At 36.5% G+C, this 27,322-nt stretch overlaps 6 protein-coding genes across 11 annotated transcripts; 3 read left to right on the top strand and 3 right to left on the bottom strand.

Annotated features, from left to right (window-relative positions):
• Positions 1–1,338: 1,338 nt before the first annotated feature.
• On the bottom strand, positions 1,339–3,314 carry LOC108987421 (protein ODORANT1). Its single transcript, XM_018960338.2, has 2 exons — positions 3,031–3,314; positions 1,339–2,321 (listed from the first exon to the last, which is right to left on the bottom strand). The coding sequence occupies exons 1-2, from the start codon at positions 3,291–3,293 to the stop codon at positions 1,784–1,786; spliced, it is 801 nt and encodes a 266-aa protein (XP_018815883.1). The 5' UTR covers positions 3,294–3,314; the 3' UTR covers positions 1,339–1,783.
• A 2,449-nt stretch (positions 3,315–5,763) lies between these two features.
• On the top strand, positions 5,764–15,249 carry LOC108987390 (UMP-CMP kinase). 6 transcript variants are annotated; one of them, XM_018960290.2, is made up of 9 exons: positions 5,764–6,036; positions 6,812–6,865; positions 7,720–7,774; positions 8,909–9,026; positions 9,121–9,277; positions 13,180–13,260; positions 13,342–13,449; positions 14,396–14,461; positions 14,848–15,249. In XM_018960290.2, the coding sequence occupies exons 1-9, from the start codon at positions 5,971–5,973 to the stop codon at positions 14,866–14,868; spliced, it is 726 nt and encodes a 241-aa protein (XP_018815835.1). In that variant the 5' UTR covers positions 5,764–5,970; the 3' UTR covers positions 14,869–15,249. The 6 variants fall into 6 exon arrangements, with proteins under 6 accessions (XP_018815835.1, XP_018815838.1, XP_018815839.1 ...); XM_018960293.2 differs by having other exon boundaries at positions 5,792–6,036; positions 14,380–14,461; XM_018960294.2 differs by having other exon boundaries at positions 5,793–6,036; positions 14,380–14,461; positions 14,851–15,249.
• Positions 15,250–15,626: 377 nt separating this feature from the next.
• On the top strand, positions 15,627–17,808 carry LOC108987389 (pentatricopeptide repeat-containing protein At4g25270, chloroplastic). Its single transcript, XM_018960289.2, has one exon. The coding sequence runs from the start codon at positions 15,697–15,699 to the stop codon at positions 17,272–17,274; it is 1,578 nt and encodes a 525-aa protein (XP_018815834.1). The 5' UTR covers positions 15,627–15,696; the 3' UTR covers positions 17,275–17,808.
• Positions 17,809–21,015: 3,207 nt separating this feature from the next.
• On the top strand, positions 21,016–22,016 carry LOC108987394 (21 kDa protein-like). Its single transcript, XM_018960298.2, has one exon. It carries the CDS (start codon positions 21,175–21,177, stop codon positions 21,751–21,753), a length of 579 nt encoding a protein of 192 aa, XP_018815843.1. The 5' UTR covers positions 21,016–21,174; the 3' UTR covers positions 21,754–22,016.
• A 2,190-nt stretch (positions 22,017–24,206) lies between these two features.
• On the bottom strand, positions 24,207–24,794 carry LOC108987383 (pectinesterase inhibitor 4-like). Its single transcript, XM_018960284.1, has one exon. The coding sequence runs from the start codon at positions 24,792–24,794 to the stop codon at positions 24,207–24,209; it is 588 nt and encodes a 195-aa protein (XP_018815829.1).
• Positions 24,795–26,472: 1,678 nt separating this feature from the next.
• On the bottom strand, positions 26,473–27,105 carry LOC108987391 (pectinesterase inhibitor 4-like). Its single transcript, XM_018960296.2, has one exon. The coding sequence runs from the start codon at positions 27,103–27,105 to the stop codon at positions 26,473–26,475; it is 633 nt and encodes a 210-aa protein (XP_018815841.1).
• Positions 27,106–27,322: the final 217 nt, after the last annotated feature.

Here is a 27,322-nt window from a genome sequence, read left to right as displayed (position 1 = left end):
CCATTGTGTGAATATGCTTCTATGGTAGTATTTTTTTTCTCTCCTCCCCTCCACCGGTTTGATTTTCTTCAGATCTACTGCACTTCGGCCACCAATAGTTGACACGTGCCTCACCATACAACCCTACTGTCGTCGATATACTGGGACGACGCGGAACCGTGCCAAAAGTCTTGGCGTGTGACCCTCACGCCTGTGGTTTTTATTTGCCGCCATGCCCTGACGACTCCATCGGCTACATGCGTCATACCAGCAAATTCCCTACCTCACGGTTTTTGAGATTTGCCCCACCTCATCTCCCAACAATTGGCGCGTGCCTCCACGAGCCATCACAGAGGCGCAGAAAGATAGATAATCTGTCACAGATTAGTCCATTCGATACCCGTTTTTTTACTATTTTATCGCTTTCCCTAATCGATGATGTTGAAAAAGAGATTATGGATCTTTTCAAAAAATATCTTAAGACAACAAATTGCAGTACACCCACAGTTTACATTGCCTCCAGCGATGGCTTACTTAAAAACTATCTTTTAAGATGACGCCCTCTTTGTAGGGTGTGGGTAGAGATCAAGAAATTCCAAAACCCATTTCATTTTTATTTTTTTATCATTTTTGCATTGTGGTTATTTTACTGAAGTGTTTATTGGAAAACCCCACTCTCTCCTCATGTATTTATCATCTTTTCATTTTTTAATGAAAATTGCTTAGAAAAAAAAACCATCATTCCTCTAGGGAATAACGAGCAGCTATGTTTCATTGATTCACATGTATCTAGTTGTAAACCGGAGAATTACATAATTAAGATCATTGCTAGGCCACAAAAGTAGTGCATGCCCACTCATATTTGGGTTACTTTTTGTGGGTAAAACTTGGTCGTTTCACCAATACCATGACAAGTATGACCTGAAAGCAATGCGCACAAAAGTTGGGCAATTGGAGCGTCTTCCAATACACTCGGTCATTAATATTTGAGCGGTGGGACGCTGGAGCTATAGCTGAATTCTGTTAGTTGTTTTAAGATAATTTTTTTTTATATTTTTTAACACATTTAAATATATTTTAAAAAATAAAAAAAATTATAATATTATTAAAAAATACTTACTTAATCATTAAATAAAAAAACTCATAATAATAAAAATTAGCGATAGAAATTAACGGTAAGAGTAATATTTTCCTTAATATTTTAAGGGCAAGAAATACTTAAATACATGATGCCACTGCAAATATAGATAAAAAGTACACGATATTCCTGGGATCAACTCAGGATTATTCCCTACTTACTCGATCTTATTTTAGTAATTCTTGCTATATATAGCGTTAATTATACACATGATTCTTACATGAGAGCAATATCATTTACATATATTGGGCTCCTGTGCTTCAACCACACAACTCTTTTGAGTGGGGGAGCTTTTGGTACGTTGCATTACATCTTCTAAAATCTGAAAAGAAAAACATGCTATATATATAGGTAGCATATCTGCATCAATATCCTATGCAATTAGAAACCCTAGATTGCCTCCGATCAGTCCAGTACCACCGCATTATTAGCTACATTTAGTTTGAAAGATAGGCAATATCCTTGCGTATCCATATCCATAATATATAGGCATACCCATATCCTTGAAGTGACTAACCAACCAGAATTCTTGTAGACTTTCTAATTGCATAAGTTTCTGTGATCTCTAAGACTTTCTCAAATAAATGAAAACGAAATTGGAAAGTGGAAGCAGAACCAAAAAGTGCCCCACTTTTGAACCCCTTGGTGCCTTTTGAACCTTTTCAGTCAGTGTTTGCCACCCATGTCTAGAGAGTTCATGTCCATTTCACTGAACAGACCAAGCCCAAATTCTTCTCCAAAATCCTTGCATGAGTTCAATAACCATTCGGAGTTATCCTCTGATGATGGCAATCCAAAGTTACTGCAGCTCTCTGATCTAGTGCCTGAGAGGTTCCAGAATGAATCATCTACAAATGTCTCGGACCAGATGTAACTCATCAAGAGGTCGTCGTCTCCGGGGTTCGACCATCGAAGAGACTGATCAGCGGTGGAGGGATTTCCAGTTGGGGCATTAGAATTATCACTGGAGGAGACATGGTGATCATCTACTTTTGGTGAATTCTGACGAGTGACTTCGACATGATGATCTCTTTGATCATTAGCGTGACATAAGTCTTGTGGGGTGCTGGCTTCTTTATGAAGAGGCTCATGCGTAATTGGATCAATACCCATTTTGATAAGCTTTTTCTTGATGTGGGTGTTCCAATGATTCTTGATCTCATTATCGGTTCTTCCGGGTAATCTTGCAGCAATTTTGGACCACCTAAAGAAAATGAAAGTGCAACAGTCTCTTAAGGAGAGAAATTAAAGGGAAGCGAGAAAGAGAAACACTTACTTTATTAAAGAACATGTTCTCCATTGATATTGTTATTGTTATAAGCTAGCACTTCTACTTTTTTAGGGCCATAATGATCATCTGTTATCATCCACTCTCACTACTATAAAATCAAAACTTCTTTGTAGCCATATGATCATAAACTTCAAAAAATAGTAAGGGGCTTTTGGACGTACATGCATCCCGCACCATCTCCGACCATATTCCTAGCTTTTCATTCACGTGTGTACAGATACATATGTGCAGTAAAAAACCTAGATCTTTTACTCGCTTCTTAATTTGGATTGAAATCAAAATTTTCTTCTGTGAATATATACAACCATGGAAAATGAAAATAAATCGGCGTTATGAATGCATTGGAAAACGAAAAATAAGTCAGCAGTTGGGCATATCAATGCATCATAACGTTATCATCTTTACTTCATGTTTTCATACTCACATTCCAACAAGTCGAAATTTAAGGTTTTCTGGTGATCTCTAGCTAGTGTGATCAGTTTTCTTCGCATGCATGCATGTGTTTCCACACAACTAGATCACGTAGTTAAAGCTGACAGCCAAAGTTTTCAGATTTAACCCAAAAAAAACAAAAAACTAAGTGTGAACATAAAGATCATGAGAAGAAATTAGATGGCAGCACCTATTGCCAAGACGGGCATGAAGATCAATAACAAGTTGTTCCTCGTCTTCATTGAGAAGGCCTCGCTTCAAGTCCGGCCGGAGGTAATTAGTCCAGCGGAGACGACAACTCTTGCCGCAGCGGCAGAGTCCCGCGAGCTTGGGGATGGCACGCCAACAACATTGGCCGTGGGTGAGGATGAAATTGACCAATTTCTTATCCTCCTCAACTGTCCATGGCCCTTTCTTCACTCCAAGCTTGTCACAGCAAGGTTGCCTCCCCATCACTACTAGTCTAGAGCCTTGTAATCCACCAACTTTAGGAGGACCCAAGCCCCACCCCACCCACCTTTATATACATTGGGAGGGGAATTACCTTTCTTTAATTGGGAGAAATCAAATGTCTATTTTGGAGGTTAGCCAGTCTCCAACTCGTTTTGTGCATGTCATTATTCTCATCAAAATATTTAAAAATTATTCTTACTAAAGTCTTTGCAAATTAAGTCATGACTTATATAATGATGTCTACTAAAAATGATATATTCATAAGTCTTTTATTCACCGGGAATAATTCTGTGATTATCAATGCAGTGTCTATAGTAAAAACTCGATGTATTTGGCGCAAGAAAAAAAAAAGGAAGTTGATAAAGGAAGTCCAAATACTTGTATGACATTAGGGATTTTTCTAATATATATATATATATATATATATATATATAAGTCATGCATTTTGCATGGAGAAGTATGTCAAATGTGATTATATAGATGTAGCTTAGACATTGACAAGAGACTCGATCGGCCTAGAAATTCCAAAAGTCGAAGCCAGTTAAGGATCAAATGTCATTGTAAAACGAATTAAAAAGCTTTCAATTCGTAGTCCTTGTAAATACCATTCATAGATCAATTGACTGGGATTAAGAGACTTACGCGTAATGTGGAAGAATAAACAATATCGTATATATGTTTGGTGTTGGGTCTCAATCCTTTTGTATATTGTTGAGCTCGTGACATGAAGAGGAGCTGTGGTCTTGAAAAGAAATTAAAAAAGAAAATCGCTTGTATGTATATAACTGGGAGTGCAGGAGGAAGAGAGTAGTCTCTATTTGGATGTTGGGTTGAGTTGAGTTCTTTATAAATAATAGTAAGTTAAGATAATGGAGTGAGTTTTGTGGGACATACTTAAGATGAGTTTATATGTGTTTAGATGTTTAGATGAGTTAGATGTATTTATTAAAAGTTGAAACAAGTTGTGAATCTTTCATGTAAAAAGATTTTAAGTTGAGATGAGTTTAATAATTTGAGAATTATGTATTTAAATGTTAGATTGATCAATTTAAAATTAGAGTGAACAAACGAAGCCTAAGATAATATGTTTAAAAAAATAACTTTTGTAACATATTATCAAATTATTAACTTTATCATTATTCACAAATTATTTATTATTTTTAAATTATTTATAAATTATTTTCTCAGTACTCATGAAATTGTCTTGGAACCTAAAAGAGAAAGAATAGAGAGGAGTGGGTGGTCCACCTATCACTTTTAGGAAAGCAACGCGGGACCAAAGATTAGAGGTGGGGTTCAGGATCGAGCATGGATGATGGAAAGGTGGGGAAAGTGGTGTACCCACTGAACCACATGACAAAGCTAGCTTACATCAACTGATCAAAGTACTAAAAACTACTTCATCTTTTTATTAATATGAAATTTTCATAGCTTAGCAAAGGCCGCCGCTGCATCAAACTAGTTCCTTCGTTTTTCATGCTTACTCATGTCTTCCATCACTCCTATCGTCAGCCCTTAGAATCCCACCCAATCTTTGCTCTTCATAGATTTATTTTGACTAGTTTTATTTTAATTAATTACCTAATTTCCAGATGATTTAATATTCTTTCTTTTCAAAACTTTCAAACCCAATTTCTTTTTACTCTACTTATAAGCCTATTTATTGACACATTAAATTATGTATCACTAAAATAAAAGTATGTCACCTCTATTAGCATAAGATAATATTTGTATCTTGACTTTTTTAATGACTCTCATGATTGCACAGTATGCAATGTATTTATACATTGACTAATTATAAATAATAAAACCATTTTAAGAATAAGATTTTTTTTAAAAAAATTTACTAGCAAACCAATTGAGTGCAAAATTGTAAAGTTATACTGTCGTAGTTTTTATCTTGTAGGCTTCCTACAATACTATCATAATCTTATGATATGTGTCCTACGTCGTCCTCGTGCCAAACGGAGTCAATCACAGTTTTTCCACTTTGCTTTTACTAAATAACAAACTAATTAAATGCAAAGTTATGAGGTTGAAATTTTTTATCTTGGAGGCTTCGTACAGTACTTCCATGACCTTATGGTTTGTATGTCACATGTCAAATTGAGCCAGTCGTATTTTTGTCATTTTGCTCAATCTAAGTAACCAATTGAATGCAAAGTTGTAAAATTTTAAGTAATAGAATTATTTTATAATCTTGGTTTGTTTCGAATATTTGGTATGATATTTTGAAGATGAAAATTTTATTGTTACATAAATGTTTAGATTGGGAATAAGAAAACTTTTGAAATTTTTTTAAAAAACTCTTTGCCAAACATCGCCGAACCTAACGATCACGGGTTCTCATACCAATCTTAATTAGAACCGAACTCGAATCCAAGCCATTACTTTGGGCAAGGAGGCCCAGGGCGAGTGACCAGCTCGGCCCAAATTAGGAAATAAAAATCAAAAATAAAAAATGAAAGTGAAAAGAGTGAGAAAGAGAAGCAGTTTAGTGGGGGCCCACGCGTCCCTTGTTCACCTCGGGTCAGCAACTCATTCGTCCTGGCGATGCCAACGTGCGTAAGTACACGTTTTTGCGAACTGCTCGGTTGACGTAATGCGTCACTGAACTGATACCACATCAAAGAACCCAGATCAAGAGCACCCGATAGAGAGACACACGACGGGAGAGATGTGGAGGCGCGTGGCTTCATTTTCCCCATTCATTTCTTCCACCAAATCATCCACTCTCAGCCAGGTAACAACTCTGCGGAGAAACCTTCGATGAAAAAAAAAAGATCTTGAGCTTAGTTTTGTTTGTAAACAGAGCTGACGTTGCTTGATCATAGTTGTATAATTTGTTTTCCCTGAGACCATGCGAAGCCAAGAAGTGAGATAAGGGCATTAGAAGCGTCCTGATATGTCTTCCTGTAGTTTTATAATCAGGCGGAGCAATTGGGTGGGATCCCACCTGTAAATTCGTTAGCAATGTTAGACTAGCTTTCAAGCTTGAAATTGGTTAAGCTTGAAGAAGCGCTGCATTTGGCCACGACGTGGTGGTATTTTTTCGCGTGGTTCCAACCAGCCATATTGAAATGTATTTTCTGGTAGTTTCTTTTTTGATAAGTAAGAAGAATTTATTATCTACGTAATTAGGCATAGCCCAAGTACACATGAAGTATACAAGAGAATATTTTCTGGCAGTTAAAAGAGGAGTTTTAAAATTGGGACAACAATGAGGGTTGAAGAGCAGCCAGTTTCTTGTATTCTTGTAAGTTGCTTGATATTTTGGATGATTAATTTGCATCCATTTATATTTACCCGCAGGTGGAAACTTTATCAGTTTTTAAGATCTCCAATGAGTAATTCGACATACAACCATGAAGTGCGTAAACGCCGCGTAATCGTTTTGAAAAAGAGTGGGGTCTCATGTTTTATTCACTTTTTTCAAAGCGATTATGCGGCTATTGCACAATTCACGGTTACAAATATATTTTCTCTTTTAACTTTTATGTTTTTAATCTTGACTGTAGTTGGGACCAACATTGAAGATTTGGGAATCATTTACCACAGGGGCACCCATCCCGGTACTATAGCAATTCTATTTCGTTGTTGCTGTAAATTTTATGATAAAGATTGCTTTTTGCAGTTGTGCCCAAGTGTTTACTACTTTCTAGTTATTGTTTCTATGTATGAACTTTTGCAACGAATTATGGTTTTTGTGCTGAAGCTTGAAAATTTTGGTGACTATGGTAGAGATGTTCTTTTAATGCCTATGCTAAATGCCATGTTTTAAATGTTGGATTTTGAACGAAATACATGTCGTAATTGACAAAGCCTTGTTTAGGTCAAGTCTGTTTCAGATATTGATGGAATCATGGAACAACAGCATCTAGCCATGTTAAAACCTGGTGAAATCATAGGCCACATAGACTTGCCTTCTAATGCCGATATGCATGTTTTTTTGTCAAGATTGGCATAAGTCTGTTTCAGATATTGATGGAGTCATCAAACAACAGATTATATCCATTCTCTATATGGCCTGCAATTGATATTTTAGTACTCCCTGTTATTTGTATGGTTTTCTTCTGTAGTTGCTACTACTCTATCTATATGGTGTGTGGAGGTTGCATTCTTACACACTTGTATTGAGCCCAAGTAAAGGATACGGTAGAGTAATGTTGCCAGCCAGTGTAGAGGATCAAATCTTTTAGTCTATCTCGTCAGTTCGTAATTTGAATTGTATTAATTACTTAAGTTGTCAATTTGTAGAAATGTTTTACTTAAATTATTTGATCAAATTGCACCTACCTTAGGTGGGGTGGTAAAGTTCATTGTTTATCATCCAGGGGCCTCTTTGCAAAGTTTCTGGCTATTGAGCTTCATTGTCTCAGTTAATTTCAAGGAAAGCATTTCTTGTTTGTTTCTTATTTTGATGCAGGTAAATCATGGAATATCCTCCAAAGATAGCACTCCATTCATAACTTTTGTCTTAGGTAATAGTTGTTCGTTATTGGGTGACTGAGAGATGGATGGGATTTTTTATTTTATTTTTTTTGTGGGAAAGGATTCATATATAGACTGTTATGAATCCTTCCTGTTTGAAGATAACATGGTTAAATTATTCCTTTAGAGTGCTTGCCATGAGGTCTGAAGAAAGTCGAAACAGATGTCACAACTTAGTTCACATGGATTTCATCTCTTGAGGCTTAATTCATGTTTGCGTCTTGCACTGACTGCTTGTTGAGCGTTTTACTTCTTCCAAGTTAAGAAGTTAGATAAATACTTCTTCCCTAACCACACAAACTCCGAGAGAGGAAGAAAAATGAATACCACTTAGCTACAAATGCTGGTTGTAGATGATCCATCAGTCATGAGATTTATTAATAAGAACTGGATGTTATTAATCACTCTTTTAAGCAATTGGTAAAAGGCAGGAAATGTATTACCATAGCTTGCGGCATTTGGGCTAAATTAATGCCAAGAAACATCATTGTTTCTAGACCATACTGAAAAATGCTTTGCTGGTAACTTTGGTATGTATTTTGATAAGTCTCGACTTATCATTAGTAGGGTTCGTGCATACTTCCTGTGTACCTGGGCTAGGCCTACTGTTTTCTATTAATAAAATTTTACTAAAAATCATTAGTATGGTCAATAGGTCAATAAAATATCTGGAATGTCACTAGAGTACCGATTTTTATGCTGCTTGTTTGTGGCATACTGTCAATGGCTTGTCTGTTGACACACCAACATAGTAGAATAGCAGAGAAAATATCAGTTTTTGCATCCTCAATGTTGGATGTGTGTAGAGTATGTCAACTTAGCAGACATAAAACAACTAAGCTTTGCAACACATTTTCCATCAACATGCAGTAAAGCAAATTCTCTTCTAAGCCCCTCCACCTGGGCTTCTAAACACTCCCCTGACAATTGTTTTTTGACTAGCAAATTATGAAATAAAATGAAAACATATAAGAGCATTGAACACATTTTTTTCCCCGAGAAAAAATGCATGTGAAGATTTCATAAATAGATGCTCTCCTGTAAATATAACTTGCAAAATTGTTGAAATGCTAAGATTTTGATTGCTTTTAAGCTGATAAATAATTTTTTTCATGTACTCTCAGGTGGCCCTGGTAGTGGAAAAGGTACACAATGTGCAAAGATTGTAGACACTTTTGGATTTAAACATCTTAGTGCAGGAGATCTGTTAAGGAGGGAAATAGCTTGCAATAGTGAATCTGGGTGATGATGCCTCATCTTCCCTATTCAGAATATCTCTTTTTAGCACACTGTCAAATTTATGATTTTCTTTTTGACGATGGAATCACAATTTCAGATCCACGATTCTTGACACAATTAAAGAAGGACAGATTGTTCCTTCAGAAGTGACGGTCAGACTTATACGAAGGGAGATGGAATTGAGTAACAATCACAAGTTTCTTATTGATGGTTTCCCACGAAGTGAGGAAAACCGCATAGCATTTGAAAGGATTGTGAGTCTCTCTCCCAAATATTTGTCTTATCAAAACTGGCCAAAGGAAATTTAGTCTTCCTCCATTTCTCATAATTGCCAAATGAACTTAGGGAGATCCGTACTTTTGCATTACGATATATACCTTCGATCAATAGAACTTTTGTTACACTTGCAAGAGTTAACTCTTTGGCAAAATAATGATATTTATAAATAGATGTAGGGCTTTAAAAAAAGTGGGATCTATCGATGAGGAGTGTGGGGTGTTTTGAGGTAGAACGCATAGGATTTTAGTTGTTGATCTTGAGAGGTCCGTTAAGATTAGTTGTTGAATCAAAAGTCTTCCTTCTGATGAAGGAGGGGAGGCTTGGTGCTCATCACAAAGAGGAGCTGGAGGGTAATGAAGGAGCTAAGACTTGGGAAAGCTGTGGTGCAGTGGTTCATCAGAACCTTGGAGGAAAGCCTAAGGAGTGGGATGAAGGAGCTGTATGCGACGAAAAGGGAGGGTGATAGAAGGTGCGCAAATGCCCAAGGAAGGTTTATGGCGCTTGTGGAATATATTGGAGGTGGAAGACGTAACTTCATCTTCATCCCTGAAGATATGGAGGGGAGGGGTTGGAGGAATATGGTTGTTGCGCTGGGAGAGATCTCTTTGGAAGAAAAAACTGAGATTTACAGGGGGGAGGAGGAGGAGGAGGTTCACAAAGGCTGCCAGAGGTGAGGTCAAGTATGTAGCCTCGATCTTGTGGAGGGGGTTAGGCAATGGTGGAGGTATTCAAGGTGGGCGTCGGTATTTCAAGTTTGAAAACATGTGGCTGAAAACTGAAGGTTTTGTGGAGAGGGTTAGGCAGAAGGTTAGGCAATGGTGGGATTCTTATCTGTTTAATGACACTCCTAGCTTCATTTTTGCAAGTAAACTGAAAGCTCTAAAAAATGATTTAAAGCTATGGAATATTCAAGCTTTTGGTGATGTAGGAGATCGTAAAAAGGCTATGATAGAGGAGCTTCAAGAGGTAGAGAGGACACAGGGGCAGGTTCTTTCTATGGAGGAAGCATCTAGGAAGGCTGAGTTAAAGGCAGAATTAGAAAGGGTGGTGTTATTGGAGGAGATCTCTTGGTGTTAAAAATCAAGAGTTTTATAGTTGAAAGAAGGAGACCGCGGCACAAAGTTCTTTTATAGTGGCCAACTCCCATAGGAGAACTAATACTATTGAGATGTTGAAAATAGACAGAGTGGAATGTACGGAGGCTCTGGTGATTAGGGAGCATGTTGTGGGATATATGAACACTTACTTTTTGAACAGGTGGGATGGCGGCCAACGCTCGATGGACTAGCCTTTGAGTCCATAGATCCACAACAGGTTTTGTGGCTGGAGCAGCCCTTTGAGGAGTTAGAGGTCCACACCGTGATAAGGAGAATGGTCAAAGATAAAGCACCTGGCTTCGACAGCTTTTCCATGGGATTTTTTCAAACTTGTTGGGATGTGTTGTGGGCGGATTTAATGAAAGTTTTCCAAGAATTCTTTTCAATTGAGAAATTTGAGAAGAGCCTTAATGCCACATTTATAACTCATTCCTAAGAAAATTGGGGCTTCCGTGGTGAAGAATTTCCGGCCTATCAACCTTGTGAATGGGATATATAAGATTATTTCTAAGGTGCTTTCCAATCGTCTAGGAGAGGTTTTGAGGAGGATCATAACAAAACCCCAAATCGCTTTTGTTAAAGATAGGCAAATTCTGAATTCAGTTCTCATTGCTATTGAATGCCTAATGGTAGGCTAAAATCTGGCCAACTAGGAATCCTATGCACGTTAGATATGGAGAAGGCGTATGATCAGGTAAATTGGGAGTTCTTACTACATGTGCTTGGGAGGTGCGGTTTTGGGGAGAAATGGTTTTCGTGGATTAGATGGTGTATTTCTACGGTGAGGTTTTCTGTATTGGTGAATGGTTGCCCAAATGGTTACTTTAATAGGTCTCGGGGCCTAAGACAAGGAGATCCTTTGTCCCCACTCCTATTCGTTCTTGTCATGGAGGCACTTAGTAAAATGATTTTAGCCTGGGTGAACAATGACTTTATTGAGGGATTCTCGATGGGTGATCCTAATAGGGGCACTATTAACCTATCTCATTTATTGTTTGCTGATGATGCACTTATTTTTTGCGAGACAAAACAAAGCCAAGTTCGAACATTAAGGACATTATTACTTTGTTTTGAAGCGGTATCCGGCTTGAAAGTGAACTTCTATAAATCAAAATTGGTGCTGCTGGGCAATGTTCGTAACATCAGGCAACTGGCTAGTATCATTGAAGGCAACTGGCTAGTATAAAAAATTTAATTTTTTCAATTCTCAAAACAACAACAACAACAATAATAATAATAATAAATAATATTCTAACAATATTTTATTCAACTTTTAACTTTCATTTAAAATCATCTTATCTCATCTCACTATTCAAACCACACCTATATATCTCAAAAGGCGGTAGGATCACCTTTATCAAAAGTACTCTTTCTAATCTACCAACATATTTTTTATCTGTATTCCCAATTCTAGGAAGTGTGGTGAACCTTATTGAGAAGCTGTATCGTGATTTTCTTTGGGGTGGGATAGGAGAAGAATTCAACTATCATCTAGTCAGGTGGGATAAGGTATGTTCTCCAGTCTCTTCGGGTGGGCTGGGCATTAGAAATTTGAGGATTTTCAATCGAGCCTTGCTTGGGAAGTGGTCGTGGAGATATAATACGGAACTGGAAGCCCTATGGAAGTTAATGATTGATTGCAAATATGGAGGCGTGGGGGGGGGGTTGCACTAGGGAGGTTTATGAAGTGGGAGTTTAGAAACACATTCGAAGGGGGTGGAGGATCTTTAATCGGCATACTAGAATGGTGTTGGGCGATGGATCTAGATTAAAATTCTAGACTAATCTATGGTGTGGAGACCAAGCTTTAAAGGATTCTTTTTGAGCAATCTTTAGGATCGCAGGTGAGAAAGATGCATCAATGGTTGATTTTATGGAGTTATTTGGGGACCTAGTCCAGTGGAACGTGAATTTCACTAGAGCCGCCCAGGATTGGGAAGTTGACAGCATTGAAGAGCTATACTCCATGAGGCCGAGAATCCAAGGAGCAGACAAGATGTGGTGGATTCCCACCGGCAAAGTTGTATTCTCGGTCCGCTCTTTCTATATGTCTCTTACACGACCACAGAATACGGAATTCCCATGGAGAAAGATATGGAGAAACAAGGAGCCTCCCAAAGCGGCACTTTTTTAATGGACAACAGCTTTAGGGAAGATCTTGACGACAGATGATCTACGAAGACGTAAGGTGATTATAGTATATTGATGTTGCATGTGTTGGAAAAATGGTGAAACTGTGGATCATTTACTATTGCATTGTGAGGTGGCTGGAACGTTATGGAATGAATTGTTTAATAGAATGGACTTAGCTTGGATTATGCTAGCCATAGTGATAGAGCTCATGGCCAGCTGGATAAATGTACGAGGTCTCCCACAAATCGCAGCGGTGTGGAAAATGGTCCCGATTGTATCATGTAGTGCCTGTGGAAGGAGCGAAATGACTGAACATTTGAAGACAAGGAGTGCTCACTAGTAGAACTCAGATTATTTTTTGTTAGCACTCTTTTCCTTTGGGCCACAGTTGTAGATTTTTGTGGCCTTGATTTTCATGATTTTCTTGTTTCTATTACTTCTCTCTAATTAGGTGTGACCGTTTGTATACCACGTTGTATACTTGGGCTATGTCTATTCTTATCAATATAATTGTTTAGTTATAATAATAATAATAAAAAATAACACTTTAAAAAAAGTGCTTATCAAGATTCCATTTCAAACGAAATGATTCATCATTACTAGCATTATAACACTGTTTGTATGTAACCATATTGTTCCAAATGCAGATTGGAGCTGAACCAAATATTGTGCTTTTCTTTGATTGCCCTGAAGAAGAGATGGTGAAACGAGTGCTTAACCGTAATCAGGTTCTTTTGCATTATATATATTTTCATATAAGAAGCTCTGATAGAAAATATTATTCAAGGGAATGGTGTCTTTTGTTGTAGGGCCGAGTTGATGATAACATAGATACCATCAAGAAACGTCTTAAGGTGTTTGAAGCATTGAATCTTCCTGTCGTCAATCACTATGCGAAGAAAGGAAAACTTCATAAGGTATAAATGAAAATTATTAATTATCTATGGGCTGGTAGTGTTCGAGGTTCTTCTTTTTTATATGGATACATATCTCATTGGCTTGGCTTTCATGTTTCTAGTTTATTTATTTATTCATTTATTTTAAGAGAGGTAGGTATCCCAATTTTATTGATTAGCCCTCACTTATAGCGGATGAATATCTTATACAAAGAGGAGCAAGGGGGTTATAGAAATCCCAAAATCAGGCTCCTATAAAAAACTATAATCCTTAATAAAATCTAGTTACAATCAAGATAAGGAGAGAGATGAAATTAATAACGCAACATGGGAATTCCTGGACTATCCAAATAAAAGATACCAATCATGAACTTATATATATATATATAAAAAAAAGATACCAATCATGTGTGTTTAGGTAATTCATAGAGGGAGGAAAAACTTGCCATGTTGCTCATTGCAACGAAGGAAGCAAGGCTATCTACTAAGGCATTGCCTGCTCTGTATGCATGGAATATATCGAAGTGGAAAGCACATTTGAAATGAAGAATGTCATCCCAAATATTGAAATAGGAGCAATGGGGCAACAAATTGTTCTTGAACCAATTAACAATAAGAAGAGAGTCTCACTCCATAATAAGATCAGTAATACTCTATCAAAATCCCGGACTGCTTGTTAAGTTTTCACAGTGGCAAGGACCCTCCCTAATGGCTGTATTATATTTTATCTGTGTTCGTAGCTTCGTTTCCCGTCTCTGTAATGAACTTTTTATCTTAATGCATGGTTTCATAGTTCCAGAAAAAAAAAAAAGATCAGTAATACTCGGTTGATAACATAAAGTAAGACCGAACTTCTGAGCTGAAAGTTCAGCATAGTTTATTTTCTTTCCCCCTTTTGATGAATTTAGAGCACCCATTTGAGATTTAATATTATAATAAATGATGTAACAGAAGTCAACGTGTGCAGATCTGTGCAGTAGGAGCAGAAGATGAAATATTCGAACAGGTTCGCCCAGTTTTTGCTGGATGTGAGGTATGTTTTATTATAATTGTTCCCCCTTTCAATGCCAGTAATCAGGAATTTGCCGCTTATCATTATATTAGTGCTGCTTTATTGTCAGGGGCATGAAATTTAATTTTTTATTGATAACTGTCATACAATAGGTACTGTATGACACTCACCTTGTGGAATCGAGATAGGTTTGTGTCTGAAATCTAGAAGTCTAGCGCTAGAGAGTTGGATGTAGTGTGCGGTCCTACAATCTTTATTATTTTGGATAGCAGTAAATCTCATGCTCTTGTTACTATCTTTCTCTCACATTATAAGCATAGTAGGATTCTAGGGGATGTTGATACCTTGTGCTATATATATACTATTAGGAAACTAATTGTTATCATTTCATACTCTTTGTTCCGCAGCAGGTGATAAGCGAGAGTTAATTGTGGGTGTCAACCAAAGTCCGAGCTAGGACAGATTTAGTTGGTAGTTAGGCTTTACTGAAAGCCTTTTAAAGAGTGGGAATTCAGCAGAGGAAAACATACATAAGCTTAGAGGGAAAATGTTCTTTAATTCTTGTTATTTTTTACTGTTCTTGTACAGAGATTAGGCTGCAACATAAAATCTGTAGCGTTACTGCTCTATTTCGAGTTCCCTTGTGTTTTTTATAATGCAAAGAAAAGGGTACTACTCTAGGAAACAATGGCTACAGCAAATGAGAAAATGGGACTCGTTTCATGTTTGATGGAAGGTAATTGCCACCACAGAAACTTAAATTGCATCAGACTCTTTGAATATACATGATTATTTTTCCTCTTTGAATATACATATCTTTCAAAATGTCTGAAGAATTTCTGCAACCAATTCAGCTGATTACTGCCAAAAGACAGTATCGGACCTTCTTTTAAAAACAAAAAAAAAAAAAAAAAAATTGTGGACCTCGGATTTATATTCATCTACTTGGGCTTAAAAACACAATTAAAAATTTATTACAGAGTACTTATTAGATAGTTCTAAAGTACGAACAGTGATAGTTTTCTTATTTTATATAATTAAAAATTAGTATTTATATTAAAAATTTATTAACATGTCATTTTGTGATAAAACGCCAGATTTTTCATTTTGATAATTAATAAAAAAAAAAAGTAAAAGTCACTGGGGGCCTGCACTGTCACGTGACAGGGATTCCCCGTGAAGCCCCTATAGGGCCGTATGCATATGAATGCAAATCGACGATTCGCAATTCATATTTCTTCCTTCGTTAGTCCAATATGGTACGCACTCTACAACTACAACCAGTAGCGTTCCACACAACTACTTCTTCTGCTCTCCACGGCTACTACTGCTCTTCCAAGAGCAAGAAACTTCCGAAACAAAAACGAATCCACCGAAACAAAAACACCTCCCTCTCATTCCCAAATTCAACCCCAACCCCACTCCTGATCAACCAAAAACCCTACACCCAAACAAAAGCCCAAGCCCTTGACGCCATCGTTGATGACCTCGAAGCCTCCGTTGACAAACGTATCAAAATTGACACCGAAATATTTTCTTCCCTCTTAGAAACATGCTACCGTTTACAGGCCATTGATCACGGTATCCGAGTTCACCGCCTTATTCCCCCAAACCTTTTACGTAGAAATGCAGGGTTGTCTTCGAAACTTCTGCGGTTATATGCGTCGTGCGGACGCATCGAAAAAGCTCACCAGGTGTTTGATCAAATGGTTGACCGTGATGCTTCGGCTTTTCCGTGGAATTCGCTTATCTCCGGGTATGCTGAGTTGGGTCTATATGAAGATGCCATGGCGCTGTACTTCCAAATGGACGAAGAGGGTGTTGAACCGGACCCATTCACGTTCCCTCGCGTGTTGAAAGCTTGTGGGGGAATTGGTTCGTTTGGGGTTGGGGAGGAGGTGCATCGCCGTGTGGTTCGTTCGGGCTTTGCAAATGATGGGTTTGTGCTCAATGCTCTTGTTGACATGTATGCGAAGTGTGGTGACATTGTAAAGGCTCGGAAGGTCTTCGACAAGATTGCTTCCCGGGACTTGGTTTCGTGGAATGCTATGCTCACGGGTTATATTCGTCATGGGCTTTTGGTGGAGGCATTGGAGATCTTCTGCCAAATGCTTCAAGAAGGGCATGAGCCAGACTCGGTTGCTATATCCACAATACTTGCCAGTTTGTCATCACTGAAGCTTACACTCCAAATTCATGGGTGGATTCTTCGTCAAGGATTTGAGTGGGATTTATCTGTTGCTAATTCATTGATCGCTGTGTACTCAAATCACGGAAAGTTGGATCGAGCACAATGGTTGTTTAACCACATGCCTGAGAGGGATGTTGTGTCATGGAACTCTATAATTTCTGCTCACTCTAGAGACCTGGAAGTTCTAACGTACTTTGAGCAGATGGAGAATTCTGGTACTTTGCCAGATAGTATCACATTTGTGTCATTACTATCAGCTTGTGCCCATCTGGGCTTGGTGAAGGATGGGGAAAGATTGTACTCTATGATGAAGGGGAAATATGCAATAAACCCCATCATGGAACATTATGCTTGCATGGTTAATCTCTATGGGAGGGCAGGACTGCTCATGGAGGCATATGCGGTCATAGAGGAGAAAATGGAGTTTGAAGCTGGCCCAACAGCGTGGGGGGCATTGCTATATGCTTGCTTTCTTCATGGAAACGTGGATATTGGAGAAGTGGCAGCGGAAAAGCTTTTTGAGTTGGAACCGGATAATGAACTTAATTATGAACTTTTGATCAATATTTACAGCAATGCGGGTAGATTGGATGGTGTGGAAAGAGTGAGAATGATGATGATGGAACGAGGACTGGATCTTTAGACCCATCTGTGGATAAATGGGTTCCATATACCACGGATCAGATCCTCCATCTTGGCTCACTACGGCCGCAAGAAGCCATTTTAGTCTCTCCTGTTTGCCCCACAATGGGTACCAAATGCACGTTTAATGATATCAGGTTCTTTATGTACATCTATTGGACCAGCATCGCCTTCAATTGATCATTTGGATTACAGAGAATTGGCTTGTCGTGCACAAAGCTAACCTGTTCATCAACTTTGGATCTTCATTGGGATTGTTGTACAGATATTTGCCATACCCATGCCTCATTATTCGTTCATATTTATGCTCAACTCCTCTAGCCATTAAAGAGTTGGGATGGAACAAAAAAAAAAATGTTCTGTGTACATGTAATGAATCGTATCTGTTCCCAAACATATCTAAAAAGGCTTGAAAATCACATTGAAATTGGAATGTTTGGAGAAACAATTTTGCAATCCTTGGGGAAGTATTTGTTTACAGGGATGAAAGTGAATTAGAATAATGTTAAATATAATCATGGGATGGTAGTATGGTGTATAGAATTTTTCTTTAAATGCGCAATAAGAATGATTATTCTAACTTTTATTTAAAAAGAATGCGTGACGCTTGCACAATTATAAGATGTGATATATTTATCACTATTAAATGATTATTTATTGTATATTTCTTTATCATATAATGGTGATTAATGTGTTACATACTATTTAGCATGATCAAAATAAGATGAGTGTGGTGTATAGCATTATTTTTTTCATGTCCACATGAGTAATGATACATGCACAATTTTTTTTTTTTTTGTAACTTTTTATACAATCATGTTTTAAAATGAGAGTATTGATGTAAAGTGGTATTATTTTTATAAGTTACTTTACAAAAATACCCTTCATTTAAAATATAGTTATAAAAAGGTTGTGAAAAGTGTTGTATCATGCATGTATTTTCCAAATTTCAAATTTTTTGGAATGGTTTTAGGGGTCGGAAATAAACTTGGCCCGAACTTCAGTTCACAAGCTAACCTTGCAAATTGATCATAAATCATTAAACAACCAAACAAGACTACTTGTCCCACAAATCATTTTTAGATTGTGTTCGAATATTGAGTTGAGCTCAGTTAAATTCAGTTTTTTATAAATAATAATAAGTTGAGTAGTAGAGGGAGTTATGTGAGGCCTATCTAAATTGAATTTAAAATATGTTTTGATGTTAAGATGAGTTTAATATTGTGAGTCTCACGTATAAAAATGTGTTAAGTTAAAAAAGGTTATGATTCTCACGTATAAGGAAGTTTTGAGTTGATATGAGTTTAGTAATTTAAGAACTAAGTGTTTAAATGTTAGATTTAATTTAAAATTAGACTAAATTTAACTGAATTTTGCAATCAAACGCAACTTTAATATTTCATTAATCCGGATTTTTGAAAATTGAGCATGTGATGATTTAAAATAATATTAAATATAATCATGAGTTGTGCAAGCCTCGTACTTTTTTTTAAAATGAGATTTTTAATTAAAAAATTAATTTTTTTACATAAATTTTATATTTATTTAAAAAAATATATACTGCGCGCGCAAATATCATTTTTCGATGATTCATAGCGACCGCCCACAATTTAATATTCTATTTAAGAGTATATCTGCAAGATTTCAGGGATCATGCTGGACTAATAAATTGTTGATTTTTAGCCAATTCAATCACTGCGCAGTCCTTATCACCGGTGCCAAGCAACCATCTCTGTCGTTTCTCATTCATCTTCATCTCAATTGTTTTTCCCTTTTTGATACGTACGCGTTTAAACATCAGAAAAATATCTCTTAATTTTGGATGAGTGCTTAGATAAATCAATTGAAATTAAAATTTTGTCTGATTATTTAAAAAAAAGCCTAAAATCCAAGAGTGTCAAAATAAAGTTTTTGACAAATGAAGCTTCAAGAAATAAAATAAATGAGACCTGAATGATTTCTTCAATCCCTACCAAGCTATTACTTTTTCAGATAAAGACCTCTTTAATGAAAGACTGTTGCCTAAGATCGACAGAACTTCTTTAACTCTTTTTAGTATTCTTTTTAATTTTTAAATTCCAATAACTTTTTTAGACAATTTATTTTTATAAACTTGGCCATCACATCTAAAATTAAATAAATTGAAAATTACAAACTTATACAACCACTATATCTATTGTGCTTAGAATAAAATACAACTACTTCAACCAACAAAAATAAAAACTAAAAATATAGGTGACCGGTGAGTTTTCTGCAGGGATGCTGGTCTCTGCATTTAAATGAGCACTTCTGTAAATTCAGTTTTGGCCACACAACAAGAGTCAAGAGGCAAGACTCGAATTAATATTTCACCATTTGGGTCGGCAACCATTTATTAGCTTTGACTTTGGCCAGGTTTGTTTTTATAACTTATTTTATTTTGTTATTATAATTTTTAAAAATTTTAAAATATAAAATTTAAATTTTCTCAAATATCAAAATAAAAAATAATATTAAAAATATATATTATAATAATATTTTATTTTAATTTTAATTTTCTTTACTATTCATCTCATTTCATATATAAAAAGAAATGACATCTTAGTCATCGAGATTAATAAAAAATAAAAAAGAAAAAAAAAACTTTACTTTTAGCAAAGCCGTGCGATTTACTTTGCTTCAGCTGCTAATGCTGGTTAAAGGTTTCACATTACTTTAGGTGTGTTTTTTTAAAAGGTTTCATAAGCCTTTTGACCCATGTTTCCTCGCTTCTCATTGGATTCACTTTCTTGAAGTTTCACACCATTATCAACTCGTCGTGATCAACAATGATCTTCGGGATCAAATCCATAAGTTTTCGACAACGAATCCAAAAAAACGTACGGTCTATCAAATGTTATGATGTCTTTCTGTTTAATTGGTCCCTTTTCATTATTACAAAGTAAAGAGTGATTAAAAGGGGAAAAAAAAAAAAAAAACTGTCCTCGTATGTGAAACAAATAAATTTTGCTTCCGCATAGGAAGGATAACAACACCATCAACCTCAAGCAGAATGACCAAAAATAAAAAAAAAACACACAAGAAAAATGATTAGTCCAAGTTGTAGAGCATGCAGAAGTATTGGGGTCCAGGTCGGTAGCATGATTTAAGGGCTCGTTTGTTTTATCCCTTTCATTTTCTTTTTCAAGCAATTAAAATTCATAAATATATTGGCATAATATGTGATGATGTTAGCACTACAATTTGAGTACCACGTGGTGGTGGGACACACTTTTTTTGTTTTTTTTATAAAAACAGACTTTATTTCATTTCAAGTTATAATTTTGATTTATCAATATAAAAAATCTAAATTATAAATCAAACTACGTATCTATTTTAAAACATTTCTGCACACATTTTTTTTTTCCCTTTAGATTGGACCCTTTAAAATTAGATAAATATATATATATAATAAATAAATATATAAAGAATCAAAATAAGATGACAAACTCATTATGCATACTAACATTTACATGAACAGCTAAATACCACTTATTATCTCCAGACACTGGAACAAATTACTCCAAAATTAGGTACGGATCATGTCGGTAAGTAAAGGTCAAATGTACACAGGCCACACCATATGTCATTAAAATATAGAAGATCCACCCATCTCGATCTAGAAGCGAAGTGTAGCATATTAAGATTTTCTTATGATACTAATTTTACTCCATATCATGCGCCTTAATTGCTGAAAACTTTTGACAAAGATTTCGGCTCCTTTAATTTGTATTAGTGCTTATTTCCCAGAACACAACACGCATGGGCGCACACGGCGTACGGTGCCTCGTAAGTCCTCTATAAATACACACTCATCTCGTACTCAAACCACTCATCCTCTCTAAACTAAACTAAAGACACCCATTTCTCCCTACCTAATATAATGGCCAAGGTTTCCCATCTTTTGCTACTTTTCTCTGTCTTGTGCTTTGCCGCTGCAACCGCTTCGAGTGGCGGTGCCACAAATTTCATCAAGGCCTCATGCAGCACCACAACCTATCCTGCCCTGTGCGTTCAATCTCTCTCAGCCTACGCCGCAGAAATCCAACAAAACCCACACCAGTTGGCTCAGACCGCCTTGTCCGTGAGCTTGTCCAGCGCTCAATCCACTAGGACATTCGTGTCAAAGTTAAAGAAGTTCAAGGGATTGAAGAAAAAGGAGTATGAAGCTATTGCAGATTGCTTGGAGGAGATAAGTGATACTGTGGACAGGCTAGGGCAGTCGATCAAAGAGCTCAAGAACATTGGTAAAGCCAAGGGTCAGGAATTTGCGTGGCACATGAGCAATGTTGAGACGTGGGTCAGTGCAGCGCTAACCGATGAGAACACGTGCGTTGATGGGTTCGCTGGCAAGGCCTTGGATGGCAAAATCAAGGCGTCCATTAAGGCAAGGATTGTCAACGTGGCACAAGTCACCAGTAATGCACTATCACTAATAAATCACTATGCCTCAAAGCACTGAGACAATTCCAAGGTTTTGTTTTTGAAGGATTCTTGGTTGCTACTTTTGTGTTGTACTGTGGTTTGGTTCTCTCTTTTTTTTTTTTTTTTTTTTTAAGAAGTGTGGTTTGGTTCTATGTATATTTCTGTGAGTGTTTTTTTTAATGATACATAGTAGAAAGATCCGTAGAATATCCGGTACTCCAACAGTCAAAGTTGGTTTGGAAGTTCTAAAACTGTGACTTCACGTGTTCCATGAAAGTCTTACAGCTCTTTTTTCTTTGATCTTGGCGTTTTGTACGGGTCTAAACTAGTATCTTTCCGTGATTGAAGCGTTCTAGCTTTAAGTAGTTTAATCCAAACAGTAACTTTCAAATCTGATGGCAGAGATTTTTTTAATTTTTTTTTCCAATTCAACAAGATATTATCAACATGTTAGATATTATGTTAGATACTCATACAATATGTTAAGGTTTGTAAAATGGTAAATATCGAAAGAAAAAGATCCTATCATTGAATAAAAACAAATAAAAAAATCCACCAAATAAAGTACCTTAAAAAATGTACAAGCTAGATAATGAGCCAAACTGTAGGATGGTCGTAAGGGGGGAGAGGAAGTGATCACGTGAAAGATATAAAAGCAGACAGAGATAATGGCTAAAAAAATCAAATGAGCAGACAAATAGGACCCACATGTGTGGGGTAGGTCGATGCTCATGCCAGCTTTGCTTTGCCTGTAAATATATGCATGCATATGTATGTATGTATAGATGTTTATGGTTGTTAGGCAAGGGACAAACCACGTGCGTGGAGGATAAACGTCGACGCCATTTATATATAGAAAAAACAAAAAAGAAAAATAAAATGAAATGGGTAGGTCTCTAATAAATTTAAGTCCCTACAAACCAGAGAAAGGCCACGTGCGTTCCGATGAGAAATTAAGCGCTGGGGGCAACGCTGCAGACGGTGCACGCCAACATTGGACCCACCTTCTTTATGTTATTTCACTTTAAAATTATCTAGAATAAAAAGATCATAATAAAATCCTCGTCCTTCGTTAGTACATATCTTCTAGATTGAAGATTCATTTTTTTTTAAAATATACTAATTGTTCGATCGCCAGAATGTTTTCTCGAGAAAATAAGCATGAAACAGATCAAGACACATTTTCTTTATTAAAAAAAAATAAATCAACATAAGCCGGCGGTTGAAATGACTTGCCATGCAAGTAGAAATATATCATTATTGCACATGGAAGAAGAAAATGGAGTAGTAGATCCTGAACTACATTTTTATATATCCTTTAAGGATTTAATCATGTGCACCCATCCGCATCATATTGCACGATACTTGTTGGGGGCTTTAATTTCTTAATTTTGTCTTTTAACAAGCTGCCATTTGTAACAGGAAAATGCTATGTATTCTCTTGATTTTGTCTCTTCGTGTGTTTTTAATTTTTTTTAATGATTAAGAAATTGACTATTAATGAATTTGTATACTTTTTTAATATTTAAATATATTTAAAAGAAAAAAAATTTGAAAATGCACCAGGCCAGGGCACGCCCTAGCATATAATTGTCCATAGGAAAACTCTGTTCATATAGCTAGTGCTAATTAACATGTATATCTTATTACCACTTGGTGTCATTTATATGTAATTAAGATCACAATCTCATCATTGAATCGGATATTTATCGATCTGATCTTTTAGTGGTAAATTGGCTGAAATATCACAAATCTTAACCCCCTTGGATGTAGTGGTACCTTGACATATGGGATGATGTTTTATCAATCCAAAAGTAAGTGCTTTCCTTTCAGCTTGACTCATATTTATATAGGCTTAGTAAATGCTAATTTAAGTACTGATAGTTTTGCAATATATGACTCTTTGGGTGATACAAATTAACCAAGATGGAGTAAAGGTTAGCTAGGCATCGGATTATATATAGTTTCTTTTTACATTTCATCATGTGGAGATAGTTGCATGCATGCATGCCGGCCTCGTCATTTCCTTTTTTTTTTTTTTTTATTAAAGTTTCTTTCAACACTTCATGTCGATCGTCTTTATTTGAGCTAAAAGCTACCTGCATGTTCAACAGAAAATATAATATGTCCTTTACATGAATTGATCATGATCTTCTTTTCCGTGCTCTCTAGCGTACGTTTTTGTTATTTCTTAGATATCCTCAGTATATCTATACAGCTACTGGAATCCGGGAATTAAGAAAGTAACAATAATTGTTCATAGTTGGGGCATCAAATTGCGCGCATGGGGCCGGGATGCAGGTGCAATTTAAAATGGCAATTAATTAATGGAAACATTTAATTAATCATTCATAAGTACTGAAAAGCCAATGGAAACACTTCTAATTGCTGTCGTACAACATTTAAATTAATAAATAGAGAAATAAAAAGAAAAGGAAAATACGAGAATTAATTAGTACGTACTAATTACGTACTAGGATTGAAGAAATTTTATGAATAGGAGTAGAGAGTGTTGATGAGAGACAAAGCATTGCTAGTTGGCCTTGCAACATTGAGAATAATCACTCTGATCTTGTTCCTCAAAGTCGTGCTTACTCTCTGCCCGCTGAATCCATCTGTGCATGTGCCTTCATCCGTTATGGCAGCGCTGACCCATGTCTTTATATTATCTATCTTAACCTGCACATCGGAGCCTCCGAGATTTCCCATTTCCTTCAAAGAATGTTTGAGCTCGTCGACAGTGTCCTTGATGTTCTCGACACAATCCTTAATGACCGCCGCTTCGCTACGTGTCAATCCCTTCTTTTTAGACAGCTTTGATATCGTCGATGATGCGCTGCGTGCGGCTTTTATGGCCACCGAGAGCGCGGTGTTACAAAGCTTTTGAGGGTTCGCTTTGATTTTGGAAGCGTAAGGGGAGAGGGAACCGTAACATACTTGTGGGTATGTTGTTGAACTACAAACAGTTTTGATGTGAGTTTTGTAGTTTTTGGTAGAAACAGCTGCTAAGGTTGTATGAATGTTTGAGAGGACTAGAAGAAGATTCATGAAGAGGATTGTCAGAGTATAGGCTTCCATCTCGACCTGTCTTTTGCATTGATATGCGTGAAGACGATCCTCTTTTATAGGCAAATTTTGGAGTTTGAACAGCATTTTCAAATACGAAGCCATGTGGCTCCCTAGAAGAAAAATGCAGTATACTGACTTGAGAAAAATAATACAAACAAACGTACAATTCATGAGAAACCGGCAAAACTAATAATAAAAGAAAAATGTCCCAGTTTACATTGGATCGATCATGCACAAGCTTATTTCTCGGCCCATCCCTGTTATCAATCCCCATTATAAAATCTTTTAGCTTAATTAACGCGATTACATGCATATAACATGTGAAGCCTAAAATAGAGCCATGCACTATCTTACCTGGTAGGGATACCTGTCCATTTTGTGACCGTTTGGCCGTTGTAAGGTCAACTACGTACCTTGCTGCATGTGATCTTGTTGTTTCCACCTGCTGCGTCTAATCATTCGAGAGACCCAATATATCACATACATTCTGAACCCGTTCATCTATTTTATTATATTATATTGCATATATTTTTTTTTTACATCCCTGTACATGTGCAATGAGAATCAGAAATGGCAAAGAAATTAAGATACGTCGGTTTTGAGCCAAACCCATGATTCCATAACCTTTTAAAAAATCTCAAACTCTGCCTAATTCATTCGAGACATTAATAGATCGTACATATATCGTGTATGCGCAAGGATGGGTATATATATTTTGAAACCCCTGGTATATTATTTTCATTTTCTAATTAATGAATCTAGATGATCATCATATATTAATGAATATTACACCTGACAAATAGCATTTAAAAATTAAATATTAAAACGTTTTCGCGTGATTTATGGAAATTGAAACATGGTCTACGGACAGAAGTTTGCGAAATTCTCCAAGATCGAAAGTTTTCCCACAGTCAATTAATATGATCATTTGGAAAGTTTCCCATTCCCTTTTCTGATTGCAGTACTTAAAGAGAGAAGTTTCTTTTTCATTTTCAAATGTACTGATCAAGCGTACTTAATACATGAGTACATACACAAATGCCTCTTTGATCTAAACTTCAAGAACTGGTCACGAGCTTCGAACCGCTTTTAGATGACTGCTGAATGCAGAACTGAACGTTAATAACCTAGAGCTGAGGATAAAAAGAAAATGGGAAAACTAAAGTTTGAGTTTGCATACGCAAAATATTATAATATACTACTTCTTACCATTCTTTTGTGACATGATTACGAAATTATCATTTTACTCCTCAAATTATCTCTTGCCTTGCATTAATAGGCACACTCCAGCTTTAGATATAATTGTAAAATCGTGTTCTAAGTATCTATATATTTAATCTATTGAGTAATATTATATATACACCACACTCCCATCTCACTATATAAGATGTTGCACATTTATCACTATTGTATGATCAATAATCATCTAATAAATAATCATGTGCTAAAATAGTCATATCTTTCGTAGTAGAATGATAGCTAGTGTGGTATATAAAACTTTCCTAATCTATATCATTGCAGATTTCAATAGCAAAATAAATTGTAACCTACGTTTCATATTTAAAGAGCAAACTTATAACTTTATTAACGTAATTTTCTGATCAAATTAGAAAAATTTCTCGTGACAAAATTAAAAGATCCAACTCTTGACAAACACGTAGTAATACCAATTAAGATTGCATTTTTATTAGTACTTGAGAGTATTGATGAGAGCTAAAGCATTGCTAGTCATCTTGCAGAGATTCAGTATAGACTTCCTAATTTTCTTTTTAACTGTCGTATTCACCTTCATCTCGTCCAACCCATCCAGGCACGTATTCTCGTCCGTTATTGCGGCACTTACCCAAGTCTTTACATTATCTATTTGAAACTCCGCATTCGAACCCCCAAGTTGGCCCATCGCATTCTGAGAATCTCGAAGCTCATATATTGAATCCTTCACATTATCAATGCAGTCCTCAATGACTGCCGTTTCAGTACTCAACAATCCTGTTTGTTTAGATATCTTCGATACTGTGGAGGATGTATTTTGCGCAGCTTCTAGTGCAACTTCGAGGGCAGCGTTGCAAAGTTTCAGAGGATCTGTTTTGATTTCGGAGGCGTGGTAGGAGAGGGATTTGTAGCAAACTTTTGGGTACAGAGTTGAATTGCAGGTGGTTTTGATGTAAGTTTTGTAGGTTTGGGTGGAAGAAGTACTGGTGGCGGCGGAGGCTAAGGATAAATGTGAGTTTATGATGGAAAGGAGAAGGGTGAGGAGATACAAGAGAAAGCGGAGCCGTGAGTATGAACCTGGGCTTGTGGAACTCATGTATACTTCCATCTTTAATTCCAAAGTGCAGATATTTGTGTGTTGGAATTGTGGGAATGAAGACTGCAATTTATAGGCACTAGGGCAAAGTGTCTGACCGCCCAGTACTTTGATTGTAGCCATACATGCATCTGGTAGCAGTACAGACCCGGAATAACAGATTATCGTTTATAATTAAGTAAATAAAAGAATAATGGAAGAATAGGTGCCCGATGAGATGGCATCAGCA

This window comes from Juglans regia, chromosome 1 (assembly GCF_001411555.2).
Source record: "Juglans regia cultivar Chandler chromosome 1, Walnut 2.0, whole genome shotgun sequence".
In the NCBI taxonomy this organism is placed as follows: Eukaryota; Viridiplantae; Streptophyta; class Magnoliopsida; order Fagales; family Juglandaceae; genus Juglans; species Juglans regia.
Note: the sequence above shows the minus strand (reverse complement) of the source record. Positions and strands in the feature narration are given on the sequence as shown.

Excerpts from the sequence above, each read along its gene's own strand:
- LOC108987421 (XM_018960338.2), bottom strand. The coding sequence starts at position 3,293 with ATGGGGAGGCAACCTTGCTGTGACAAGCTTGGAGTGAAGAAAGGGCCA. Across the intron at positions 2,322-3,030 it reads CATGCCCGTCTTGGCAATAG|GTGGTCCAAAATTGCTGCAA; the intron begins GTGCTGCCATCT and ends CATTTTCTTTAG.
- LOC108987394 (XM_018960298.2), top strand. The coding sequence starts at position 21,175 with ATGGCCAAGGTTTCCCATCTTTTGCTACTTTTCTCTGTCTTGTGCTTT.
- LOC108987389 (XM_018960289.2), top strand. The coding sequence starts at position 15,697 with ATGGTACGCACTCTACAACTACAACCAGTAGCGTTCCACACAACTACT.
- LOC108987383 (XM_018960284.1), bottom strand. The coding sequence starts at position 24,794 with ATGGAAGCCTATACTCTGACAATCCTCTTCATGAATCTTCTTCTAGTC.
- LOC108987390 (XM_018960290.2), top strand. The coding sequence starts at position 5,971 with ATGTGGAGGCGCGTGGCTTCATTTTCCCCATTCATTTCTTCCACCAAA. Across the intron at positions 6,866-7,719 it reads CCACAGGGGCACCCATCCCG|GTAAATCATGGAATATCCTC; the intron begins GTACTATAGCAA and ends ATTTTGATGCAG. Across the intron at positions 13,261-13,341 it reads GAGTGCTTAACCGTAATCAG|GGCCGAGTTGATGATAACAT; the intron begins GTTCTTTTGCAT and ends CTTTTGTTGTAG.
- LOC108987391 (XM_018960296.2), bottom strand. The coding sequence starts at position 27,105 with ATGGAAGTATACATGAGTTCCACAAGCCCAGGTTCATACTCACGGCTC.